Source organism: Lutra lutra, chromosome 6 (genome assembly GCF_902655055.1).
Source record: "Lutra lutra chromosome 6, mLutLut1.2, whole genome shotgun sequence".
Classification (NCBI taxonomy): domain Eukaryota; kingdom Metazoa; phylum Chordata; class Mammalia; order Carnivora; family Mustelidae; genus Lutra; species Lutra lutra.
The window spans coordinates 64,310,748-64,331,710 of record NC_062283.1 but is presented as its reverse complement, the minus strand read 5'-3'; the positions used below and the strand labels follow the sequence as shown (position 1 = coordinate 64,331,710).

The window sequence follows — 20,963 nt, the reverse complement described above, 5'->3', positions numbered from 1 at the left end:
CGTGGTAGGACCCCACCCCCTGCCCCCATGACCTGGAGTTTCCACAGTTCAGAGTCACTCCTTGGGAGTGCCTAATAAAGAAGGGGGCTCTGTCCCCATAATAGCCCTGTGCAAGGGCACTAGGGCAAAACAGGAGGTAACCCTCAGCCTGCTGTCCTTGAGGTGCAGCTAGTAGAATACATGATAGCTTCTGTGGAAGGCAGAGGAACCCAGATCAGTTCTGGTGGAGCTGCAGGGGCCACCACGGGGAAGGAAATTCCCACGCCCCACCTTGACTGGCAAGGCCAAGGGTTAAGGAAGACCGCTGAGCAGCAGGCACTGCCCGTCCTGTCAGGGTCATTTGTGAGAATCAAAATCAGAAGGTCAGGAAGGAGAGGAGGAGCTGGGATGGAGAGATAGAACTTAGTGGCCCTCAGAGAGAGTTGGGCAGGGGCTGTCATGAGGAGATCACCAAAGAGGAACTTGCACAGCATGTCAGGATTTCATAAGCCCTGGTCAGGAAGGAAGTGAGGGTCACAGAGTGTGGAGAAGATTGGGTGGCTTGGAGCACTGGTGTCCAGATCCTATTTAACTGGACTCTACTCCAGTATCCCTCCTCCCAGACCCTGGGGAGGGGAGCAGGCAGGTGTCTAGAGACCCCTTCTATAGGCCCCAGAGCCTACCCATCACAGCCTTCACACTCAAAGCTTCTCCCCTTTGAATGATAACGACTTTCCTTTCCTCCTCCCTCCTCATTGCCCTTGTAGGAAGCAATGATCTTTTGCTGGTTTGGGACCATCTTTGCCATGCTGAAGTCCTCCCCCCGCCCATCATTGGCAGAGCAGCCCTATGCCTCACAAGTACTTGCTAAGTGCTCACTGCTCAGTGAAGTCTATCCTTAGCTCTTGAGCTCCCTATCCAGGGCAGTTGACTTGGTGGGCTGGCGTCTGGTTCCAGGGATGCAGGCATATTCTACAGTCAGAAAGGGATCAGGCATGGGTTTCAGTTTGGGCTGAGTGTTGACGTAGATGGAGTCCTCGGGGCCGAATTGATTCAGGTGGATAAGTGAGGCATAGCAGATGGCCCCAGTGTCTTCATCAGAGCCCTTCTGTTGATCGGAGCCCTAGGAATCAAAGGAGACAGACATTCAATGTACAGATCATAGCTGGGCATGGTCCGTGGCCCCAGGGCTGCCCTGAGCAGGGTGGAGGACAGAGACAGTGATAAGGTGTGGAACAGAGTATGGACCCTGCAGAGCCTCTGGGAATGGCTAAAGGCAGCAAAGTCACTGTCACTAAAGATGTTTAAGAATAGGCTAAGGAAGGGGCGCCTGGGTGGCTCAGTGGGTTAAAGCCTCTGCCTTCGGCTCAGGTCATGATCCCAGGGTCCTGGGACGCAGCCCCGCATTGGGCTCTCTGCTCAGCAGGGAGCCTGCTTCCTCCTCTCTCTGCCTGAGTCTCTGCCTACTTGTGATCTCTGTCTGTCAAATAAATAAATAAAATCTTACAAAAAAAAAAAAAAAAAGAATAGGCTAAGGAAGACAACATAGGGTGTGACCCGTGGACCAATAGCACTGGCATCACCTAGCAGCTTGATAAAATCTCAGGGTCCACCTAAGCTCTAGGAAGGCAGTCTCTGGGGGTGGTGTCCAGGAAATTCTGTTTGCACAAGTTCTCTAGGAGTTTTCTATCCACACTTGTTTGAAGAGCACTGAGCTAGAAGAGCAATTGGTAGGGATGCCATTTGTAGAGTTGATCCCAGCATTACAGAGGGTTGTAGCAGATGACTTTAAATCCTCCCAATCCTGCAATTCTGTGATTTCAAGAGTTTTAGATCTTTAGACAAGACAGGCCTACCCAACAGCAACAGACCGGTCCCTAGTTCCTGATGAGAGAGCACCTAGGGAGTCGTGTTTTTACCATGTGACCCCCGTCCCCCTAGCTGACTGGACTGGTGGCAGCCACGCCATGAGAGGGGCCCCCTATTAACAGTTGACTCCTGTGGGGGTGAAGATCAAAAGCTGGGGAGTCAACTTCTCTTTCTAAGTGGTTTGAATTGGGAAGGATGGGGCCAAGGGTGCATGTAGATGAGGCAACAGGAGCGTGAAGAGTCATGAGTGAGCCCTGGTGCAGAGTGAACAGAAACTACAAGTAAATACAAGCTGGGAAGCTGGAAAACAACAACCACCACCAAACAAAAAACACTGACAAACAAGATACCCAGGAAAGTTGAGATCGCCTCTGCCTTGGTGAGAGGTCCTTCCTATGCCCAGTGCTCTGTTCCTTCTGGACTGAGATGTTGTTATAGATGTGGTGGGATTTGTCCTCACCTGTGAAGGAAAGAGTCCAGTTTGGGGCAGGGACCTCTCCGCAGGTCCCATTCCTCTGGGAAGGCAGGGGCGCCGGAGGTCCCCACTGGGCTGAGGGACCAGGGCTGGGTCTGGAAATCCCACCCTGCCCCGGGGGGCTCACTAATGGCCAGCACAGGGGTCAGACCTTGGTGCCAAGGGGCAAATCAGACTGGCGGCATACGGCAAATTTGCATAAAACTGGTAAAGCTGAATCAATCCCAGTCACTGAAAGTTCCAAATTTAAAAATCCATTTAAGTATAATCTATTTGCTGGTGAAGTTATCTATGATGTCTTTCAAAATTTTGAACCAAGAACCGCAATGAGAAACATTTTATCTTATTTCTACATATACAAACACACAGACTCATACACACACTCTCTCTCCTAAAATAAAAGTCCAATGAAAAAATATTTATCCTTCCAATGTGATATTTTGCTTTTCTATTTTAGTTTATGAAAATAGTATTGTGACCCACTAAGTTTACTTTACATAATTTGAAAAATATGTATATAAAATTTTACAACCCATTACTACTTTAGGATTTTGATAGCTCGAAAAATTAAAGTCATTAAGGTTCAACATAGCGCTGGCCCACTTCCACATTTCAAAAAAGTTGTCACCACACACATCACTGGATTATATGATTAATAAATATGCAGTATGTGCTAAACAAACCAAAAAACAAGGCCGGAATCATCAAAAGGCACTAATCTGATAAGCCTTGCACAAAATGCTGGTGATTTTACATGTGATTAATGCTAAAAAAAACTTGCAACTTAAACATTAAAAAATCCTTTAACGGGGCGCCTGGGTGGCTCAGTGGGTTAAAGCCTCTGCCTTCAGCTCAGGTCATGATCCCAGGGTCCTGGAATCAAGCCCTGCATCAAGCTCTCTGCTCAGCGGGGAGCCTGCTTCCCCCTCTCTCTGTCTCTGGCTGCCTCTCTGCCCACCTGTGCTCTCTGTCTGTCAAATAAATAAATAAAATCTTTTAAAAAAATCCTTTAATGCTTTTAGGAAGACAAAATTTTAAAACAATAGTGACAATTTAAAAAAATACTCTTGTGGTGCCTGGGTAGCTCAGTCGGTTAAGCATCTGCTTTTGGCTCAGATCATGATCCCGGGGTCCAGGGATTGAGACCGCATCAGACTCCCTGCTCAGCAGGGAGCCTGCTTCCCCTCTGCCTGCTGCTCCCCTTGTTTGTGTACTCGCTCTCACTATCTCTCTCTCTCTGTCAAATAAATAAATAAAATCTTAAAACACATATAAACACACAATAAAAAAGTTTTCCAGATAAGTTTGTTTAAAAATCCTTACCTATAAGAAGAGGGCAAAATATACACTCCCCAGTGGATACTAGAATACCCAGTTTTTGGTGAATAAGGTTTGGAAGGGGCTGACCTTGAGCCTTTGAGGAGAATGACCCCACCTGCTGCTCTGACAAAGCAAGAGAACACAGCGATCCTGACAACTCACCACACAAGCCTCAGTTTCCCTGTTGGTCAAATGGGCATGAGAAGCCAGTCTTTAGGCTCGTGGGCATGGGAACATCATGGCTAAGCCCTCCGTGGTCTACTTGGAGCCAGCACTGGGGTTTACCTTTTGTTGCGCTTCTGCGGGCTTTCCTGAAGGACAGGATCACGAGGAGGATGAGCACTAGCACCAGCAGGACACCCAACATAGAGCTGGGAACGATGAGCTGCCAGTTGCCCTGAGGGCTTTGGAATAACAAATGACCAGCCAGGTGAGGCAAGTGGGAGCCAACCTTCTGCCCAGAAGGCATCCCTCTCCCCACCTGGGTGATCGCGACTGACCCTCCTGTTGAGCTGGCCGTGGTCAAGGGCTCTGCCCCATAAGCCATGCATGTCCAGCCACGTCCAGCCACATCCAGCCACGTCCAGCTACATCCAGCCACGTCTGGCCATGTCTAGCCACATCTGGGCTTGTTTCTTCCTCTGTGAAACGGGAATGTCTTTCCTCCTTTTCCCTTTCTGGCTGCTGTCCCCTAACTTGAACCTCATTGCAGGGTCTGTACTCACCCCTCCCACATCCTGCTCTTAACTATTCTTGGTCCCAGTTCCTCACCCCTGCCCATGAGATGGGCTCAGTTGGTGCCCTGTGACCAACAGTGCTGCCACATAATAAATGCTTTTGAACAAGACCTGTCTTAGGTCAAAGGCAGAACACTAAGATAGGCTTCCTTACACTGCAGCAGGCTCCCAGGGAAGGTGTCTGGGATGTCAAGGGTTGAAGCCCTAAGCCTGGGTGGCAGTTGCTGTAAGGACCCCTCTATGCTCCATGACCAGCACCACGCAGCTTCTGGGTATAGCGCCTTGAAGCAAGGAACCAGGATTTCTGAGAACCCTGGGCTCCCATCACAGTGATGGTGGGTGGGCAGAAGGCAGGGGAGGGTGGAGGCCGGAAGAAAAACAGCTGTCGGGTCACTCCTGGGGGCTGGGGCCTAGGAACCATCAGGCAGGATGACAGGAAATCAGGCCATGGACTGTAGTAACTACAAAGTGCACCCTTTCCCGGGACCCCGGCAGCTTTGGGATAAAGAAGGGCTGGAAGAGGGGAGAGAGAAATGAGGCAGCCCTGGTCACATGTCTGGCATTGAGTCAGACCCAATTCTACCTCATCTTCACAGCCCTCTGTACAGCAGTGGTTGTCAACTGGTGTTGCTTGTGTCTCCCAAGGCAAGCTTGGCAATATCTGGAGACGCTTGGATTTTGTTGTCGCAACTGGGTGATCCAGGGGGAGATTGGCACTGCTGCTATCTAATGGGTAGGGGTCAGGGATGTTGCCAAATAGCCTGCAGTGCACAGGACACCCTCACACCAAATGTTGACATGCCAAAGGCAAGCAGGTACCTGCTGTAACGTGAGGATGTCATTGGCCCCATTCTGCAGATGAGAAAACTGAGGTTTAAAGAGGCAAAGCCACCTGGTACAAATGGTGTGACTCCCATTTCATCCCCTGAGAGCCAGATAGCGGTGGGGATGTGGCAGCTGGAGGCATTCGCCACAGCTGGCCATGGGTGGGAGGAAGTGGAGGGCAGGGAAGATGGGGAGGAAGTACCTGTCAGTGACAGGGCTTGTGGCAGAGGTCCAGGCTGTGGTCCCACTGGTGCTCCTGGCAGTACGCAGGGTTGAAACTGTAAGAGATGACAATGAGGGGAGCACTCCCATGTGTTTGCCCCAATTTCCATGCTCCCCATTGCTAGTCCTTGGCCCTGGAAAGGAGGAGCCCACACAGGGCCCTGGGCCAGGTGAGGACTCTGAGAAGCACCATGCCTCATGCCCTGCACCAGGCCCTCTACGCGGGAGTTACTCTGTGTGGGATTTCCCTCTCAGTCAAGTGCTCCAGTGTGAGAGGCTTTAGGTTAGGATCACACTGTCACTGGTATATTGGATATACTACAGTCTTTTCTGTTTTCATTGTTCTTGACCATGTTATGCACTCTCAACTGAAAATGCGTCCCTCCCACCCCCCACCCCACTTTTGTCTCTTCTGGATCAATTCCTGCTCACTCATAAGGCCCAAGTGGTATCACCTCCTTTGGGGAGTCCTCTAGGAGAATCCATACCACTGCTTTCTCCAGCAACCTGCTCCCTCCCTTCACTGGGCCACCATCCAACATGCTTCCAATACACCACCTACCACCCACCAACTTAACCCTTCACTTCTGTGTCGGCCTTGGGTGCAGGGATCAGCAGGGAATGCTGTGGGCTCCTCCAGCACAGGATAGAGTCTCAAGATGTTTGATTTCCCTTCCAGGGTGCAGCCCCTGCCATACATAGAGTGGACAGTGAGCCATGGCTTGGGTGGTTGGTGATTGACCAAGCAGCTGACCAGGTTCCTCTGGGTGCCCAGCTCACCAGATGGCTGAGCAGGCTTGGCAGTTGGTCTGGGAAGATGCCATTCAAGCCCTGGCCATCACAGGGAAACACAGGCGGGCTTTGTAAGTCTGAGATTTTCAGGAAAAACACCAGGGCCTCAGTCAAGACTATCGCCCAGCTTCCCACCTGAGCCTTAAGGTCTCTCGACTCTAAGGAGCAGGTCCAGGGTGAGGACACAGGCTCTCTGAGCCCTTGGCCACCACACCTCCCTGTCTCGTCCCCAGAGTCCCGTGTCTGCCTCCCTAGATGGCTTCTGTCTGTCCACATTTCTTAACCCACCCAGCCACCTGCAACACAAGCACTACCCTTTGAGAGAAAGCTGGGGTTAGGGCCAAGAGTTGGGATGCCCAGGGATGGCCCAATCAGCCAGTCTTGCTCAAACCTGAGAAGGCTTTACAGTCATTACAAACCAGTGGATGAGTCTTGTTCATAACAACAAAAATGTTCAGAGAAATGCATGTGATGGGAAAGGAAGAACCACGGGAGCCAGCAGGTCTGAGTTCTGGTGCCTGATCTGCCCTTAACCAGAGGTGACTCTGGGCAAGGGGTATCCATTTTTGGCTGCGAGAGCACTGAAGACCATTATTTTGGAGTCCTTTCTAGCTGTAACATCTTGTGACTCAGGATGATTGAGAAGCACACAAAGAAGGGAAAGGACTCACCCCGAGATACCACCAGATGGATGTTTCTGTGAAAAAATATCCTGGAGGATTTGTAGATTCCACATGAATAAGATCCAGAGTCTTCAACCCTGAGCTCGGTCATGGTGACAATGAAGTAGCCCCATCTGACGTTATCCTCAATGGAGTTTCGAGGCTTCCCCTGGTGCTGGGGCAAGGTGGCTAACGGGGTACAGGTACGTGGTAAGTCCCACCTGCACCAGAATTTCACGGCTCCTGAGCCTTTCTGGGGCTGGTACGGGCACTTCACAGAGAAGGACTCCCCTTCCAGGTGATGCAGCAACTCTGGCTTCTGTCCCCACGAGCCTGAAAGTACACTCTCACGTCAGGGAGCCACCCCTCAGACACGGTGGGGCTGGCAGGTGGGTGCCCTGGCCATCCCTCTGCATGGCCCCCCTCATGCCCACCTCACCTGGCCGTCTCCCTCCTCCTGCCCCTTTCCCTCCCTCTGGCCCCCTCGTCACCTGAGGCCAGGAGCACCAGCAGGACAGGCGGCAGCAGGCATGTGGCGTCCCAGGCCATGGGCCCTCTTCTTGAGCTGGGGTGGGAGCAGGGAAGCCCTGAGGAGAGGGAGCCGGAGCTGGGGCGCAGGGGTGGGGATTTGGCCTAGCCACTCTCACTTGTCCAGGAAGAAGAGCTGAGGGAGGCCAAGTCCTCCAGGGGGCAGCGGGAGGCCTGGGAGGAGAGGAGGTCTTGGCCTGTAAGCAGGAGCCTTGTGCTGCAGGTGCTACATGTGGGCCGCGTCCAGTCTCAGAGCTGAGGCTCCAGGGGATTCTGAAGCTTCTGTCGGCTGACTCTTGCCCAGCCTCTTCCTCCTTGTTGCATTGGGATTAGGGTGTAGAAAGCTGTGAAAGTCCAGGAAGAAACTCTGTTGAAACCAGAACCTATTTCTCCTTTCTGCTTTCCCCTCTAATCTACCACTTCCTCCCGTTCCCAAGTATGTCCTCCCCGCAAGTAGAAAGGTCCAGCTGAAGGTGAGTGACAGAGTTAGGGGACCCTTTGGAGGTGCCCAGTGGTCCGAGACTTCCTGCCCAGGCCTGTCTGGGAGCTGGGGAGCTCTGTGGGGATTGGAGGGACCGAGGAGAAAGGAGAGGGAGAGTCATTTCCAGAAATGGAGGTACGGGGAATGCCCCTGGTAAGGGTGGGAGAGAGTGAAGCTTCGGACATAATCGGTGGGGAGGGGAGTCGGTGGGAGGAGATAGATGCAGAAGGATGGGACCTGGGGGGGGGGTTCCTTCTCCAGGTCACCCCAGTTCCCCAGCTCTCAGCCTGCCATAATCACTCCATAAGCATTTGTCAAAGGACCACAGTAATCAAGCACATCTTAAGGAATAATTGTCATTAGAAGAGCTACTATAATCACAGGCTCTTTACAACCCAGAAAGAAGAAAACCCCGTGAACAATGCAATGTGGCAGGTCAGGCATGTGGTGTGCAGACTCTGAGGTGGAGATGAGCACAGCAGGCCTAAAGTGCCCGGGGAACAAGCCCGGACTAGGAGGACAGGAAGCAGGACAAGGACAACAGGAAGCTCAGGGTGTGAGGACTTCCGAGGACAGGAGGCTCTCCAGGATGGCAAGGGAATGATGGGGCTTCAGGCCCTGCAGCAGCCCTTCGGGAGTGGGCGGTGGCAGGTGGCAGGCCTCTCCAGGAAGGGCTTGGCTCTGTGCAGCTGCAGCAGCCCCCAGAGGGGCTCTCACTACTCCCAGCAGTGGGGTAAGAAGTACATCAGCCTGAAGGAGAAGCATCCCCGACCCAGTACCATGCAGCCATGTGGGAGAACTGTGACCCTGAGGCTTGCTTGCTGGCCTCCCTGGAGGGGTATGTGTACCCCACGGTGACGGACCCACCTGCCATGCTCTGCAGAGGAAACCCCCCTCCGTGCTGGGGTTGTTTTTTTTTTTTTTTTTTTTTTTTTTATGTGTCCTTGCCCTTGGTCATGACAGGAAGCCCTTCACAGGTGTGTCCCATCATCACAGCCCACTGCTCAGGAAGCTTCATTGCCTTACCCACTAAAGGCCGCAGCAGCCCTGGCCCGTTCAATACTTGCAGGTGTCCTGCCCTTCCCTGCCCTCTGTCTGTCCGGGCTCTGGGTCCTCCTGCAGCTCCAGGGCGAGGAGGAGGAGGAGGAGCAGGAAGGAGAAAATGAAGCGCTGGGGCTTTGAGGACAATGTCCCAGAGCACCGGAGGTCCAAAGAAGCCCCCCAGGGCCCTCCGGAGGTGGAGAGCAGGGGCAGGGAATCTAGAGCCCTTTCTAAGTGCCCTGTGTTCTTACTGTGGGGTTCATGTGGGAGCAGGATCTGTGGGCGGGCACGTCGGGCAGGCTCCCCCCGTTCCAGGAGCGTCTCATCCTGGGCAAAGAGGGATGGCAGGTCTCCTCACAGCTTCCCTGCCTAGCATCAGGGCACAGCCAAATGCCTCTGCCTGGGTCCAGCACCCACAATGTGAGGCCTGACCATGTGCCCCTCTGCCCTCCCTTGCCCCTTCCAGTTGAGCAAAAAACAGAGAAATAGGGTCCAAAGGTCTTCAGTGCAGACAAAGACCGCTGGAGCTGGAGGAGAGCTTGCAGGCCAGCAATCACGAGGCATTTACTCAGGTGCGTGAGGTTCAGGTGACTCCTTTTTATCCCAAAGGCAGTCTTGAGAGGTAGGCATTAGTGTCCCCTTTCACAAGAGAGGAAAATGAGAGCCAGCAGGGTTAGTGACTCACACAGGGTTACACAGACAGGTGGCCTCACTAGGCCGCAGTCCTAAGCCCTCTGCTGCTCTCCCACAGGACATCCTGTTCTCAGATGAGGCAGGGCGGTCAGTGTGCTGTTGTAGGATCGCGAATGGAGGGGGGCTTTTAGGGAGCTATTTTCCCGCAGGGAAATTAAGCCCCCTCTAGACACCAAGGTCATGGCCACCCTCTCCTAGTAGGGAGGATGGGGGTGGGGTGGGGTGGGGTGGGGTTGGGTGTGTGTGTGTGTCTGTGTCCTGGCACCAGGTTTGTTAGTTCCTCAATCTGAGTCTCTCCTCTAGTGCCCTCTCCTGGACATAGGAAAGAGGTGCCTCCACCGTGCTGTCCCCCGGGATTATCTCCGGCCCCTTTCTCTCTCCCCACATCCATTCTGGAGTGGTCCCCCAGCTACCCATCAAGGCCTGAGCTGTGTCACTCTCCTGACTATGACATTTGCTCCCCCACCTGGGAGGTCCCTGTCCCAGGGTGGGGAGTGAAGATGTCACATCAATCCCTGGGGGCTTATTCCAGGTGCTCAGGCTGGTGGAGCCCCTGTTCCACGGGACAAAGCCAGCCCATATTCTCCAGCCCTCACTGTGGAAGAGGCCAAGTCTGAGCCAGGAGCCAGTGAAGCTGAGGCCAGACTCCTAGGGCCATTGGGCCCCCATCGAGGCTCCTCAGCACCATCCTCCCTACCCCTACCCCACCCAGGTGTTCCTCCAGGCTGTGCTCTGCTCCAAGCTGTCCTTGCTGGGTCACAAGCAGCTCCTCTCTTCCCAGGGGATGATGAATCCCAGAGGAAGGCAGATGATCTACTACTTCTCTGAACCGTGGCCTCCCCTGCAGTGGACTCTGGAGGGCTCTCAGTCTCCTGTGGGAGCTCAGACCTGGAGCTGGGAACTGGGGGAGAGGGCCCTGAGTGCAGCCTCTACACACCAGTCTGGGGACAGGCTGGTCCTGACACCACGCGGCTCTGGGCAGCCTGGTCACAGCTTTCCCTGGAGAGCTGGCCAATGGGTAGCACCAGTGGGAGGGTGGGCTCTGCTGGTTCCCAGGACTTGAGTGACAAGCAGCTGCAGTCAGGGCAGGACACATCCAGAGGCCCATCAGAGGTCACAGGACTCTGGGGATGGGGGACTTGGACTGCGCTGGGGTCCCCTACTGCCAACACCCCTGTGGGCCTCCAGCTCTTGGTCGCTGTTCCTTCCCCTCCATGGCAGGACCCTTGAGACACTGATTGCCTCTGGGACTCTTTCTTCCCCAAGCACATGGGGAAGCTTGAGGGAAGCAGAGGAAAGCTGAGGACACAGGGTTCCAGATGGGGAGAGGGCAGCTGTTCACCTGTCCGCTCCCCTCTGCTCCATAGCAAGGGGTTCTGAGGCCCACAGGACCAGAACTCTCTGTGTACAGCACCGTCAAGTCTTCCCCACCACCCAGAGGGGACCCAGGGCTCTGCAGCTCTGAGCTGATTCCCCTCGGTGGCTTCCCCTGGGGTTTTCTGCCTGGTACCCCCAATCTGGGGGCTGTTCCAGGCCCCCGGCAGCCCAAGAGGACTGAGTGGGCTGAGAGGACCAAGAGCAGCCTCTGGTTCTGGAGAGGCCTGAGTCCAGCCCTGAGCAAGTCCTCAGCCCTCAGCTGGGTTCCAGTTCAAACAGGCCCCCGTCTTCATCCTCCTCTGGCCTCCAAAGGCCCCTCCAGGAGGAGCTCACGCAATACATAGTTAAGTTGCCTCAGACCAAGCAGGCTTCCATGGAGGCTCCAGTCTTCCAAGTGGGTCCCTCCAGGGTCTAGCAGGATTGTTGCACACCCTGTAGCCTGTGAAGACAAGGAGAGAGATGCAGAGGGGCAGGGCTCCTGCCTGGGCCAGTCCATCCCCTCTTCTGGCTCTGCCCTCTGCTTCCTGCCAGGTCAGCCCCGGAGGGTCATGCCATGCTGTTCCTGCCTGCCTGCCCTCCTCCCACCCTCCTCCCTCGCCTGGGTGCTGAGCAGTCCTTGTGGCTGGATGCAGGTGATGACATACCACCTGGGGACAGAGTGCAGTCAGGCGCTTTGGCAAGTGTGTCAAGCCCCTGTGCTCTGCCCCCCCCGGAGGACGGGAGAGTGGGTTGTACTCACTTCCCCTGTGTCTCTTCTTCCAGAGCCCATAGACCGCAATCAACATCAGAGACACTGGGAGGAAGATCAGCAACCCCGGGAGCACAATGGAATACGAATCCTGGTGCCTGAGGGGACAGGACAGAGCGGGGAGGTGGTGAGCATCCAGGTGCCCCCACCCTGACCCATGTCTTTCTGGATGCCACGTAAGAAGAGCCGGGACCAGGAGAAATCCTCACAGCCCTGGTAGGAGTGATTGCCTCCCTTCCTTGGGGATCCAGCCATGGCAGAAAGAAGTGAGGAGCTCAGAGGTCAGGGGAAGAAGGTCAGGTAGAGAAGGGCATCTCTCCACTTTAGAACCTTCCCTCCATTGTTCCCCCAAACCTGCTCATCACTGAGGATGAGAACTCTAAGAGACCCCCATTTGTGACAGAAGAAACTGAGAGTCTTGCTCTCCTCATAGTGAGAGCCTCTCCTCATGGCCCTTCCCTCCTTTGTCCTCTGAAGCAGATATGGTAGGTACACAACGTGTATCCCCTTGCACCAGCCCTCAGCACCTCCATCTAAATTTTTTTCAGCCCTTGGACCTTCTGTCAGTACAGTCCTTTTTGCCATCCATGGCAGGCAGCCCCTCACTGATGACCAATACGAGCAGTGTTGGTGTAGGAGTTGGTGTATTAATACCCCAGCTCCCTCGCCCTTCAGCTGGGAGTCTGATCCTGGGCCCTAGAGCTTCCTCTAGGCTTGTGCTCTGCTGCCCACAGTGGTGGACAGCTTGATTAGGTTCTCTACCAACTGCTTCTCTGTCTCCCTTCCCTGCTCTTTCCAGTACTCCAGGTCCCAGAGGCTGCTTCTGGGGGAGCCCAAATTAAAGCATCCACCATTTCCCACTTTCTAATCCCAAGTCACATCCTTGTCCTGCCCCAGCCTTCTCCTCTCCATCCACAGACTCATGCTGACCCATCTCCAACCCTCACTTCTCACTGCCATCCTCTATGTCCCCTCTCCAGCCTGGCATCTGGCCTCCCATGACCTCCCATTCAGCAGCAGGCCAGACTGACCTCTCCTGAAAAGGAAAGCTCTGCTATCACATCTGCACCTTGAGGTCTATTCAGGCACCAATTACTGTTGCTGGATCTGGTCAAAAGCCACCCAAGCCCAGGACTCACAGGTACCTGACAGGGGATAATTTGTTGAGGAGAGACCCGCCGGTCTGGCACATTCCTGTGGTGGGTGATCTGGTGTGCAGATGCCCAGCCCTGGTGGAGATGGATGCTGGGGCAGCAGAGGAGGCTCTGGCATCACTTGGAGACACAGTCACTGTCTGGGATTCCACGGTCCTCCTGGGCCCCATGGTAGAAGGGCCAGGGCTGGTGAAGCTGAAGCCTGTCATGGAGGTCAGTCTGATGGACTCTGAGGCAGTCGGGGGCACGAGACTGGTCAAGGTGAGGAGGCCAGGTGTGAAAACTGTCATGCTGGTGGTGAAAGGGGCATCAGAGCCTGAGGTGGGGCCTGGGCCCGATGTGACAACAATTCTGCTCTTGAGGATATTGGCCAGCTGTCTAAGAGGAGTGCTTCTCCTGGTTGTGGAGGCTAAGGGGCAAGAGAGGGAAGAATGTTAGACTGAGTCAGGGGCCTCGCTGATGGGAACAGATCCTTGTCTCTCCTCCTTGACCCTGGACCAAGAATTCTGCTCTGCTGTGTGACCAAATGTGGGCTTGTCAGGGAGAAGAAGTAGGCACAGTAAAGAAGGAAGAGGCTCTCCCAGTTTCTTTAGCTTTCCCTATCAGGCCAACTCTCCTCCCTGTCTCCACCTCTCTAGTCACCTCCAGACCTTCCTTATTCCTGCACGCCAAAGAGATTTCTTCATTCGCACGTTGAACAGGGACCTTCCAGGTGTTCCATAATTGGTGACCAGGGTCCAGAAATGAGGACAAGGAAGCACTGAAGGCCCACATTCCAAAGACTGCCTCGAGCAGCAGATGCCCACCTTAGGAGCTTAAGAAGAGACACCTGCTCCCATCATCCATCCACTCAGCCTTTTACCTCACGTTTTCTAGAAGGCTGGCATTTGGGTGGTGGAAGAAGAAGGGTTGTAGGAAGCATGAGGTCCCATCTGTGGCGATGTGGTGGAGTCTATCTCTGCAGAGAGCAAGAGAATTGGAGAGAGATGGTGGGGGAGAGAGAGGGCTGGCACAGGCTGCCACATCCCATGACTGTGCATGGCAAGGACACACTCCTGAGGGTTAAATGGCCACCATGGAAGGTACCCATCTTTCTGGGCAAGGGAACCCAGAACAAGCAGCACTGGTGAGAGTGGGGATGGGGGAAGAGGGTGACCTGGAGCCAGACCTCCCACATCATCCTACTCAGCAGTGGAGAGACCTCAAAGACCCCTCAGAGAACTCACGTGTGCATGTCTTAGGAGAACCAGCATTTAGACACCCACCTTACAGAAGATCATAAAGGGCTGGGTAGAAAAAAGTAACACCCAACAAAGAGGAGAAGGCAGGACGAGGTTACTGAGAAGAACCCCACCTTCCCCACCTGCTGGGATGAAGGAGAGGGAGTTAGGCAGCAGGCTACTACCCTCCTTCCTACTCTGGGTGGCTTGGGCCATAACCTCTGGTCTTCAAGGAGTAGAAGAGCATATATTGCTAGAAGATTAGAGTTTTTAAATGGGCTGAGGATTTTTTATTCCCTAATAACTGAAAGGGTCTGCTAAGTTGGAATCTCCCCAAATGGCCTTTTTAAATGGTAGACCATGGGATTTGACAAGGGAGGGGGGTATATGCAAAGAGAAAAACAAAACCATTTCATGTTTGTATCCCTGCATATTAAGACTTTGATACACTTGATTTTAACTATTCCTTGGGTCTAAAGCAGAACTGGAGAGGGGGAATGAGATTTGGCCCCACATCTTAGAGACAGCAGTTGCCCTAGCTCAGTCACAACAGAAGAGGGGGATGCAGGTGGGCCAGGGATGGGGAAGGGTCAATAACTCATGCCATCACCATTGGCTGGTTTTTTTCATGTTCTCTTGCTGGTTCCTCACTCTTTCCTATCTTATAAATGTGGGGGAACCTCAGGGCTTGACCCTTCTCTCTTTTTTACACTGAAGGGAGAACTTCTCCATCCCCTTGAATTTTTAACAGATTTTTTTGAAATATTATTCACATTCCACATACCACACCCATTTGTAGCACCAAATTCAATGACTTTTAGTCTATTCACAGAGTCATACAACCACCACCACAGTCAATTTTGGAATATACCCACCATCTCCAAAAGAAATCCCCACCCTTTAGCTATTAACCTCTACCTCTCCTTCCTTTCCCCCAGCCCTAAGCAACAACTAATCCTCTTTCTGTCTGTATAGAATTCTCAAATCCTCTAGACTTTAAATCATCTTCACAAAGGACTTCCTGGGTGGCTCAGTCAGTTAAGCATCTGACTTTGGCTCAGGTCCTGATCTCAGGGTCGTGGGATAGAGTCCCTCTTCCCTCTGGCTCCCTGCTCAGCAGGGAGTTTCCTTCTCCCTCTCCCTCTGCCTCTGCCCTCCCCCACTCATACTCACTATCTCTCAAACAAATGGATGAAAAAAATCTTAAAAAAAAAAACAAATAAAAATAAACTATCTTCACAGGGATACTTGCCCTGTGTATATCCCCAGCTCTGACCTCTCAGCTAAGCTCCAGGATTCACTGCTGCTCCATCTGCCCACCTGGGGTTCTAGGAGGTGTCTTAAACTTAACATGACAAAAGATAGCTCTTGATTTTTATCCTCCAAACTAGCATCTCTCCAGAGTCACCCTACCCAATAAATGGTACCGACATGCACCTTGCTGATGGAATAAAAAATCTTAGAGTCACTCTTGATTCCTCCCTTTCATTCACCTGTCTTACCTCCAAAGTTTACAGAGTGGGCAGGAAGTCTGAACATCACAGATTTGAACCACTTCTCTCCACCTCATGTCCTACTTTAAGATACTCATTCTCAGCCACAATACACACAGTGGCCTCTCGGCTCATCTCCTCCCCTTCCACAATCCACCCTCCACACAGCAGCCATTATACTCTTTTTTTCTTTTTTCAGCCATTATACTCTTAAAGACAAGTCACAACACACTCCCGTAAACACTCCAATAGCTTCCTATTGTACTTAGAATAAAACCCAAACGTGGCATTATAGACTTTAGGCTGCTGTTTGACTCTCCCAACCTCATCTCCTGCCACTGTGCCCCACACTCAATATAGGGCAGCAACACAGCCCTGCCTTATACAAGCCCAGCTCTTTCTCACCACAGGGCCTTTGCACATGCAGAACTCCCTGCCTAGAATACAAAGCACCCACATTTCAACAGGGCTAGAAAGCTCTTCTCACACAGGACTCTGCTTGATGTCATCTGCTCAGGGAGGTCCTCTCTAGTCTCCCATGCTTCACTAGCTCCCCCCCACCAACACTGAGTTACTTCCCAGTTTGTCACACTGCTTGATTTTCTTAAAAACATTTATTGTTATCTATAATTATTCTTCTGATGATGAGCAATCGCCTGTCATCTCTCATAGGGCAGGACTGTGTCTAGTCTCTGGCACAGATTCGGGACTCGGTGAATATATATTGAACAGATGATGGAATAAAAACAAAGCACAGAGAGCCCTAAGTGTGAATCTTGTCTCTGCCACTTGCTACCTCTGTGACTGTGGACAAGGTCAGATCCACAGAGGGTTTTTTAGATCTCATTTTCTTCATTGGTAAAGTGGGGGACAACAATGCCAGTGAAGATGTCAGTAAAGGAACCGTGAAAACCCTGTAGCACAACACGCCCATTGATGGATTATTCTTCTCACTACATCTGCTGTGAGTGGAGTACGGGGCAGGGAGGACACCCCTACCCTCCCAGTGCCCTGGCAGGCCTGCTCACCTGGAGACACTTCCAGCAGGAAACCCGTCAGGGGGTACAGGGTTCCTGAGCTGTTGCGCATGCACCAGTACCTGCCGGAGTCCTGGCGCCTGAGGGCTGCCATGGTGATCTTGACCACCTTGGCCTTGGGATCGTCCTGCAGCTGGTAGCGCGTCCCCTGTACCCAGCCCCGGGCGAATCCAGGCTCACACCGCTTCCTCCTGATTTTGCACCATACCTTGCCCTCCATGTGGTTTTTGCGGCTCTTGTAGGAGCACTGCACAGACAGAGTCTCCCCTTCAAAGTGCTGGACTTTAGTGTACACGTTCTCGGCAGGGACACCTGGGGAGACACTGCTGGTGAGCAAGGTCTGGAGAGAGAGGAGGAAGGTGGCATCTCAAAGGTTGGGATGAGGGGAGAGGAGGTGGATACGGCCCTGCTGTCATGGAACCAGAGTTCCAGGGAGAAACACAGCCCTGCTCCAAAAGAACTCCCCCGTCTGAGAGAGGAGATGCACAGGCCCTGCTTCAAGCTAGCTCCCAGTCTGATGGGGAAGACACAGGCCACTCCCTCAAGGAGCTTCCAGTCTTTTGGAGTAGACAGTAGCCCTGCCTTCTGGAAGTTCCCAAACTAGGAGGAAGACAATAGTCCATGCCCTTGGTGAGTTCTAGGATGAAGATATAAGACTAGCCCTCAGGGAACTCCCAGTCTGATGGTCAAGACACAGGCACAGCCTTCAGGGAACCCCCAGGCTAATGGAGGAAACTCAGCCCTTACACTCAGGGAGCTCCAAATGACACAGCCCCTTTTTTCATGGTATTTTCTAGCCCGATGGGAAGGTAATAGCCCCATCTTCAGGGTCTTGTGGGAAAGACCTAGGTCTTGTCCTCAGTGAGAGATATACAGAAGTCACAAAGTTACAAAATTCCAGAGCACAAACAGCTTAGATTAAAAAGAAAATCTAATAGTTGAAAAAATTAAGAGTAGTTATTTATTTCACAAATAATTTCATCATAGTTATCTTTTAAATAGCGAGGTACTGTAGGTCATTTTCGGTGCGGTTTCATTTTAAAACATTCTAGTTGCATAAAACCCAGAGATTAAAAATGCTCAAACATGCAAATAAATTCCCAATGGAGTACAAACCAAAGAACTATACAATTATTCACAGTTCATCCATAGCCTGTTACAGTCTCCGCCTAGAAATAAGATGTGGTCCGTGCATTTCACAATCTACGGCTGGCGGGGAGAAAGTAGAACTAGGGCTGAAGGTGGGGAATCAGGGGACAGGGAGACGGACAAAACTGTGATGGTCTCCCTCCACTCCACTGCCCACCATACGCCCAGCATTTACCCCTCTCACATCCCCCAGAGCCTGCTGTCGACACACACACACACACACGCACACATACACACATTTCTCCCCAGCAGGACAGAGTGGAGAGCACACATTTTGGAGTCTAAATAAATATGGGTTTAAACCCTGGTTCCACCACTGACTGACTGTGTGAGTAGACCCCAAAAGTCTGCTTCTTTATCTGTCTCAGGTTGACTGTGGGAACTGGGCCCCAGGACTGTGCCTGGAAGGGAGGTGGTGCTCCACGTGCTTCCCTTTCTCAAATCCAGGTTGCTTCAGACTTCTCCAGTGGAGCCCAGAGCTGTGACAGCTAAGGACCCCACAAATGACAGGAGATGTCTACCTGCTTTCACCTCAGCTGCACTACAGCTGAGACTTGTGCTAAGGTAGCACCCTGTCGACATTCCTTTGTCCTGTACAAACCAACAGAATGATCCAAGTCAGTTAACTGGCAGGTGGGAGGTTTGGAGGAGCCTAGGATTACTTCACACTTCTGCCCTGGCAAGGAGAGGGGGCTTTCTAGGAGAAGTGCGGGGTCGGGAACTCTTGTAAAGGGTCTGTGTTCATTTGTGCCCACCTTCCACCCCTCTCACAGGTGGTGGCCAGAACTGAACAGGAGAGGGTAACTTGGTGACCATGGCAATAAGAAAGGCAGGACTGCAGAAGGCCCCCTCAAGGGGCATTTAGTAGCTGTGGGGTGAGCGAGGCCTTCAAGGAGGGCTTCCCTTCAGGATAGGGGGATGAGGAAGAGCGTATTGGCACAAAGCACTTAGCCAGTTAAAACACACACACGTGATGCAATGATTCTTGTAAGAACCAAACAGGGCTTTCTAGAGAAGGGAAGGAGACTTTTTGGGTGAGGAAACAGAGTGTCCGTGATCAGAGGTCCTGACCAAGCCTGGCAGAGGAAGGGGCCCAACCAGCAAGGGGCCAGAGCTTTATCTTAGTTTGTGAGTCCTGTGTTAACTTTGCCTGGGGCCAGATAGTGGGATGTGACCTTCTTACTGGTTAGGAGCCACTAGGTCAGCCCCATCTCCCTTCTCCTCCAACCCCACAAAGCATCAAACAAGATTATTGGGCAAGGAAAAGCAGGGAGGGAGAGTCCAGAAAAAGGCCATTCCCTCCCTCCTATGCCAGCTCCTCTCACCTGAGACAGGGCGCTGGAACCACAGCAGCCCCAGCAGTAACAGCAGGAAGGTGGGAGCCATGGCTCCATCCAGTTGGGGACAGTCACAGGCCAGCAGGGGGCCGGGACACCTCGAATCCAGGGTTAAGGGCCCAGGCCAATGCAGGATGTGCCACTTAGGTCTGCCAGGGAAGGACCTGGCCTTCTCAAAGTGCAGTTGCCCATTTAGGGAAGTGAGGAAGTTGTGGAACCCACAGAGATCGGCAGACCGCAGGGCCCGCAGAGCCTACCGAGGGCGGCGCTGGCTGTTGTTCACGCCCTCTTCCCCGAAGCTTCAGGCAGGTGTGGCTGCTCCACCCAGTCTGGGGCCCCTGCAGCGCAGAAAGGGCTCTGAGGGTTTGAAGACTTCCAATCCTTTCCTGGAAACTGCCCAGTGGGTGTGCCTCCTAGCTTGAAGCAGGGGATTGGTGTAGGGGACTGGGGTGAGTTTTCTGGACCCTCAACTACAGGTTCCCTGGGATTCCCTGGGCTCAGAGACCCAGGGGGAGGGGCTCGGGCTGGAGCAGGGCACCTCGGATCCTAGGTTTCCAGCAACACACATTCGCAAGGAGTTTTTTTGTCAACTCCATTCATTCATTTCACTCAGCCCTCAATGATGCGCTCCTTCTGGTGCCCTCTTTTGCCAAGTTCCGGGCTGGTCAGAACAGTCCCCCTCGCTCACACTAGCAGAGAACCCCTTCCTAGCTCAAAGGCGATCTTATTTCTGCTACAGTTAGAGTGACGGGAAAAAAGATGCAAATCGTTAAGGCTCAGGGCATAGTTTGAGCTCGCGCTGTGACACGTGGGACACACACACACACACACACACACACACACACACACACACACACAGAGGCTGTCTTTCCTTTTGACTACTCACTCGTCTCCTTATCTTTACCCCTCTCTCGCATTCTCCTACCAACCGGTCTAATCACCCACCAGCTCCGCCCCTCCCACGCCTCCCTCTTGCAGGCTCCCCTCCCCCGCTTCTCCAAAAGCCACGCCCCCAGCGCCCCCCCTCCGGGCCCCCGGCCTGGCCCCCTGCCGCAGGCGCATGCCCACTCAACTTCCTCTCACTCAACCCTATCTCGTCCAGACAGCCGCCCGGCTGCAGCCGAAATAACCCAGCATTTGGCCCAAGACCCCACCCTTCACTCAGTCGCGAGCTCTAAGAATCAGAAAAATAGAATTCTGACGTCCAAAAGCTGTGTCATCTGCTCACTGGGGGCGAGGGGGCCTACACGATTATGTGTTTCCCCCTACGCGCCTTTTTTTCCTTAGACAGGAACTTTCTTTTCCTTAGACAGGACTCACAAGTAAAAAGTCTTCAACTGAGCTTGAACTCGCAAACACCAAACCAAGGAAGCTTGATCTCTGCTGACTCCAAACTTTCAGTCTCTTAACTTATTCTATTCATTCATTAGTTCGTCTCTACAGTCTTATGCACCACCTGAGGTGCCAAGCATATGGGGTAGAGGAATGTCACTTCAGACCTCTCAGCTCCCAGAACCTGTGTCACTTTCTTCATTCACCCTTCCTGTTTAATAGGTCTTCCCAGTGTTCAGATGACTGCGTTCAAAGGCTCTTTGCCCTCCCAATGCATGGTGTCTTCCTTCCTTTCTTCCATTCCAGCCCTAAGTGGCTTCAAGAATGGGAGCGGGGAGCGGGGGTTCCACTTACCTCTTGTAGGAACTTATTTCCTGGAATCACAGTGATAGCTGTGACGATAAAACCCAGCACTCTCATTCCACTGAGAGAGGAAGTATAAATTGGATTCATTGTTTCTTGAGAGAAATTTGGAAGGATTTATCAAGATCT

General features: G+C 52.8%; 2 protein-coding genes across 7 annotated transcripts; both read right to left on the bottom strand.

The window, feature by feature from the left end:
- Positions 1–864: 864 nt before the first annotated feature.
- Positions 865–7,567, bottom strand: LOC125102776 (trem-like transcript 4 protein). Of its 5 annotated transcripts, none has more exons than XM_047734274.1 (7): positions 7,373–7,567; positions 6,891–7,214; positions 5,408–5,483; positions 3,929–4,047; positions 2,475–2,554; positions 2,199–2,308; positions 865–1,102 (listed from the first exon to the last, which is right to left on the bottom strand). In XM_047734274.1, the coding sequence occupies exons 1-7, from the start codon at positions 7,428–7,430 to the stop codon at positions 1,033–1,035; spliced, it is 837 nt and encodes a 278-aa protein (XP_047590230.1). In that variant the 5' UTR covers positions 7,431–7,567; the 3' UTR covers positions 865–1,032. The 5 variants fall into 5 exon arrangements, with proteins under 5 accessions (XP_047590230.1, XP_047590234.1, XP_047590229.1 ...); XM_047734275.1 differs by having other exon boundaries at positions 936–1,102; positions 2,188–2,308; XM_047734278.1 differs by lacking the exon at positions 2,475–2,554 and having other exon boundaries at positions 2,188–2,308.
- A 17-nt stretch (positions 7,568–7,584) lies between these two features.
- Positions 7,585–19,434, bottom strand: TREML2 (triggering receptor expressed on myeloid cells like 2). Of its 2 annotated transcripts, XR_007128191.1 has the most exons (6): positions 19,128–19,434; positions 16,645–16,965; positions 12,895–13,312; positions 11,741–11,847; positions 10,967–11,440; positions 7,585–7,753 (listed from the first exon to the last, which is right to left on the bottom strand). XR_007128191.1 is itself a non-coding variant. In XM_047734272.1 (5 exons), exons 1-5 carry the CDS (start codon positions 19,186–19,188, stop codon positions 11,346–11,348), a joined length of 1,002 nt encoding a protein of 333 aa, XP_047590228.1. In that variant the 5' UTR covers positions 19,189–19,434; the 3' UTR covers positions 7,585–11,345. The 2 variants fall into 2 exon arrangements, 1 of the variants encoding a protein (XP_047590228.1); XM_047734272.1 differs by having other exon boundaries at positions 7,585–11,440.
- Positions 19,435–20,963: the final 1,529 nt, after the last annotated feature.